Source organism: Ammodytes marinus, assembly GCF_949987685.1.
Source record: "Ammodytes marinus genome assembly, chromosome: 6".
Lineage (NCBI taxonomy): Eukaryota > Metazoa > Chordata > Actinopteri > Uranoscopiformes > Ammodytidae > Ammodytes > Ammodytes marinus.
The window spans coordinates 2,261,507-2,266,506 of record NC_137235.1 but is presented as its reverse complement, the minus strand read 5'-3'; the positions used below and the strand labels follow the sequence as shown (position 1 = coordinate 2,266,506).

At 38.5% G+C, this 5,000-nt stretch overlaps 1 protein-coding gene across 1 annotated transcript in view; it reads right to left on the bottom strand.

Annotated features, from left to right (window-relative positions):
• The window catches only part of LOC307252235 (voltage-dependent T-type calcium channel subunit alpha-1I-like), a gene marked incomplete at its 3' end in the record, with an annotated part of 182,404 nt that overhangs the window by 31,491 nt on the left and 145,913 nt on the right, over positions 1-5,000 (bottom strand). The window contains exons 23-25 of the mRNA XM_080029869.1: positions 4,677-4,766; positions 472-664; positions 1-114 (exon numbers count right to left, since the gene is read on the bottom strand). The exon at positions 1-114 is cut by the window's left edge and continues 38 nt beyond it. Of these exons, the coding sequence (XP_079885995.1) occupies positions 1-114; positions 472-664; positions 4,677-4,766 (397 nt within the window). The remainder of the gene's footprint in view (positions 115-471; positions 665-4,676; positions 4,767-5,000) is intronic.

Below are 5,000 nucleotides of genomic sequence, written 5' to 3'. Positions count from 1 at the left end.
CGTTGATGCAGATGATGAAGGTGATGGCCAGGTCCAGGTAGTGGCTGGTGCACAGCGTGTGGATCGCCAGGCGGGCCGGAGAGTAGGACGAGTAGTAGGGAAGCTTCTGGGCCTCTGGAGGGGAGGGAGAGAGAGAGGGGAAGATACAAATTAAAGAATAAAAAAACTTCTGTGTGATTTGACTAAAGACTAAATGCATTGTGGGGCGGTTGAGTAGGAAAGGTAACCTATCGATCCGTACACAAAACCTTCACGGAAGTTAGTACTCATCCGGGCATTTCTCGTCGTACACAAACTGGCATACACAACCACGACATACTCAAATTGACGTCAAAATTAGACACAGACACACAGACAGACACCACACACACACACACACACACACACACACACACACACACACACACACACACACACACACACACACACACACACACACACACACACACACACACTTCTAACAGCCCTTACTTCTCCTCTTTTTCTCCATCCTTCTCTGCCTCTTTTCCTCCCTGCGTTTTGCCTCCTCTACTTCCTGATGCTGTCGACACTTGTGGAAGTTTTCCACCACGACGCCGACGAACATGTTGAGAACGAAGAAACTGACGATCAGCAGGAAGGAGATGAAATACAGAAGCATCCACGGGTTGTTGTTGATGGTGGGCTGGAAGGGAGAGGCAATACAATAATAATAATAATAATAATAATAATAATAATAATAATAATAATAATAATAATAATAATAATAATAATAGTACTACTACTACTACTACTACTACTAATAATAATAATAATAATAATAATAATAATAATAATAATAATAATAATAATAATAATAATAATAATAATAATAATAATAATAAAATAATAATAATAATAATAATAATAATAATAATAATAATAATAATAATGGATTGGATTTATATAGCAGTTTTTATAGGCATTCAGAGCGCTTTACAGGGTTCCAGGTTCCATTCATTCACACACAGTCATACCGGTGGCATAAGCGTGGCTGTCATTCAGCCCCTACGGCCCCTCTGACCACCACCTCAAACATACAGCAGTCGTACACATTCACACATTAGAAGTCTAAATAGAGCACAACACAGGAATAGGTTTAATCGTAAGGAAAAACAAGCTACAAGGGGGAATGGGGAGAGTAAAGGGAAGAGGAAGTGAGACACACTGTAAAAAAAAAATTCAATAAAACAAAACAAAACAAAATTATTATTTTTTGTTTAATTTTTAGAAATGATTAGTGTCTAAACTTTTTACAGAACAGATTTTGGATATAGCCTTTTATTACGTCTATAAATAAAATAATAATGCTATGTGTATTTTCTATGTTTTTAATAACAGAAAGGTATCATGGGCGACTGTGGCTCAGTTGGTAGAGAGGGTCGGCCGATGATCAAAGGGTTGGAGGTTCGATCCCCGCCCTGCCACCTGTGACATGGTTGTTGTGTCCTTGGGCAAGACACTTCACCCACCTTGCCTCGTGTGAATGTCGATAGTTAGCCTGCTATCGGTGTATGAATGTGTGTGTGAATGGTAACGTGGGAAAGGAAAACAGGTCTCCCTTGTAAAAGACTCTTCGGTCTCAATGGGATTTACCTGTATAAATAAAGGTTAAAAAAAAATAAAAAATAAAATCATAAATCAGGAAATTGACCACATATGAGCAAATCCTTCTGTGACTTTTTCTGGATATTAGGGTAGATTGATTATGGAAAGTTTAGTTGATATAAGCACTTTAGAAGTTGAGGATTTTGGTTAACAAAATGTATCATAGCTTCAAAAAACTATGTATTTGTCTGCCATATCTCGCCTTTTAAGTACATTCTTGCCCCCCTTATGTGAAATGCATTGTTTCGGAGAATTTCTGTAACTTTCCTTTAACAGCAAAACACATGCACTTATTCACACACACACACACACACACACACACACACACACAAACACACACACACACACACACACACACACACACACACACACACACCGTCCACGTCTGATAGTAAAAGTTGTAAATTACTATTCTGGAGTGTCTACAAATTGACACTTTCCCTTTAGAATTGGTTTTATTTGAAAAAAAAAATCTATTCAGGAATATATCAAAGACACACACACACACACACACACACACACACACACACACACACACACACACACACGACTCAACTTCACTACAGTCCAACTCTGGCTATGAGTGACTTTTCTATTTGCACTTCACCCTGTGCCTTCAACACTCACACTTCTCCAAATTGAAATTCTCACTCCATCTCCGATTTTACCCCCAATCCTAAATTTGATTTTTGTTGTTTAATGAATGAGGTGTGAGTGAGTGAGTGTCTGTCTGTGTGTGTGTGTGTGTCTATATATGCATGCAAGATTGTGTGTGTGTGTGTGTGTGTGTGTGTGTCTATATGTGCGTGCTTGTGTGTGTGTGTGTGTGTGTGTGTGTGTGTGTGTGTGTGTGTGTGTGTGTGTGTGTGTGTGTAACTACCTCCTCACTCAATGAAAGACAATTTTCTCTTCACTTTTTCTCAGTTCTCCTGTCATCATTTTCAATAGCAGCTCCAAGCTTTTTTATTATTTTTAGACCTTGCTGTCTGTCTGTCTGTCTGTGTCTTTGGAGTGGCTTGGTTAATTTGGAGACTGTGTTATAGGCTTATAATCATATCTCAAATGTGTCTCACACAGATTTTTTTGCCTTCTGCTGTACGTCCAGGTTTTTTTCTTAGCAGTAAAATCAATTTCTTGTGATTTTTCTGAGCTCCTGCACCAGTGTCAGGGGAAGGGGGGGGGGGGCTGATCTCTCTCTCTCTCTCTCTCTCTCTCTCTCTCTATATATATATATATACAGTCATATGAAAAAGTTTGGGAACCCCTCTCAGCCGGCATTATAATTGACTCTGCTTTCACACAAAAAAGATAAAAGTGGTATGTCTTTCATTTACCAGGAACAGCTAAGTACTGGGATGTTTTCCAAACAAAGATTTTTTGAAAAGCAGTATTTAGTTTTATGAAATTAAATAAAATGTGAAAAACTGGCTGTGCAAAAATATGGGAACCCTTGTGGTCTTGCTGATTTTAATGCATGTAACAGCATGTAAAACTGAGGACTTTAAACACAAAATTGGTTGGATTATGTTGTCAAGCCTTGAACCTCATATACAGGTCTGTTTAATCATGATAAAAGGTATTTTAGGTGCCTAAATGCAAGTTCCACTTCTCTTTGACTCTCTGCAGAAATGAGACAGAATGCGATCATCAAAACTGCTCCCAAAAGATCTTAAAAACAAAGATTATTCATTGTCATGGTTTAGGGGAAGGCTACAAGAAGCTTTCCCAAAGGTTTCAATTGTCAATTTCTACTGTAAGGAACGTTGTCAGGGAATGGAAGGACACAGGCACAGTTGCAGTTAAACCCAGGTCTAGCAGACCAAGAAAAGTACAAGAGCGGCATATGCGGCGGATTGTGAGAATGGTTGCACACAACCCAAAGATCACCTCCAAAGACCTGCAAGAACATCTGGCTGCAGATGGTGTATCTGTACATGGTTCAACAATTCAGTGCAATTTGCACCAAAACATCTGTATGGCCAGGTGATGAGAAGGAAGCCCTTTCTGCGCCCACGCCACATATACAGTTGCTTGGAGTATGCAAAAGCTCATTTAGACAAGCCAGATTAATATTGGAAGAAAATGCTTTGGACTGATGAGACAAAAATTAAGTTATTTGGTCTTTATAAAAAGCAGATGTTTTGGTGCAAATTGCGCTGAATTGTTGAACGATGTACAGATACACAATCTGCAGCCAGATGTTCTTGCAGGTCTTTGGAGGTGATCTGTGGGTTGTGTGCAACCATTCTCACAATCCTCCACCTATGCCGCTCCTGTTTTTTTCTTGGTCTGCCATGCCTGGGTTTAACTGCCACTATGCCTGTGTCCTTCCATTTCCTGACAACGTTCCCTACAGTCGAAATTGACAATTGAAACCTTTGGGAAAGCTTCTTGTAGCCTTCCCCTAAACCATGACAATGAACAATCTTTGTTTTTCAGATCTTTTGGGAGCTGTTTTGATGATCCCATTCTGTCTCACTTCAGCAGAGAGTCAAAGAGAAGTGCAACTTGCATTTAGGCACCTAAAATACATTTTCTCATGATTAAACAGACATTTCTATGAGGTTCAAGGCTTAACAACATAATCCAACCAACTTTGTGTTTAAAGTCATCAGTTTTACATGCTGTTACAGGCATTAAAATCAACAAAACCACAAGGGTTCCTATATTTTTGCACAGCCAGTTTTTCACATTTTATTTTATTTCATACAACCAAATACTGCTTTTCAAAAAATCTTTGTTTGGAAAACATCCCAGTACTTAGCTGTTCCTGGTAAATTAAAGACATACCACTTTTATATTTTCTTTGTGAAAGCAGAGTCAATTATAATGCCGGCTGAGAGGGGTTCCCAAACTTTTTCATATGACTGTATATATATATATATATATATATATATATATATATATATATATATATATATATATATATATATATATATCTCTAATAAAGCTTGAAAATGCCAAAAAAGTATCTTTGAAAATGAGGTGTATATTCACAGGTCTGCAGCAGTGTTGTCCATGCCTGCAGTAAGCGTGTGTTAACTCATTACCTGCTGGTCAATGCCCACTGCATCCAGTCCATGGTACATGATGTTGACCCAGCCATCTTTAGAGGCCAAGACAAACAGGGACATCAGAGCCTGAGGGAGAGACACACACACACACACACACACACACACACACACACACACACACACACAGAAAGATACATTTAGATAAATAGCGTTGTTGAGTGTGCATTTACGGTAGCACTCTTACTTTTTTATTTTTTTTATTTTTTTTTTATTCTGTATTATTTTCTGATATAGATTTAGAGGCATTCCTTTCCATCCCACATCGTTTAGATATTTCCCCCGCTTGCACTACATATAGTA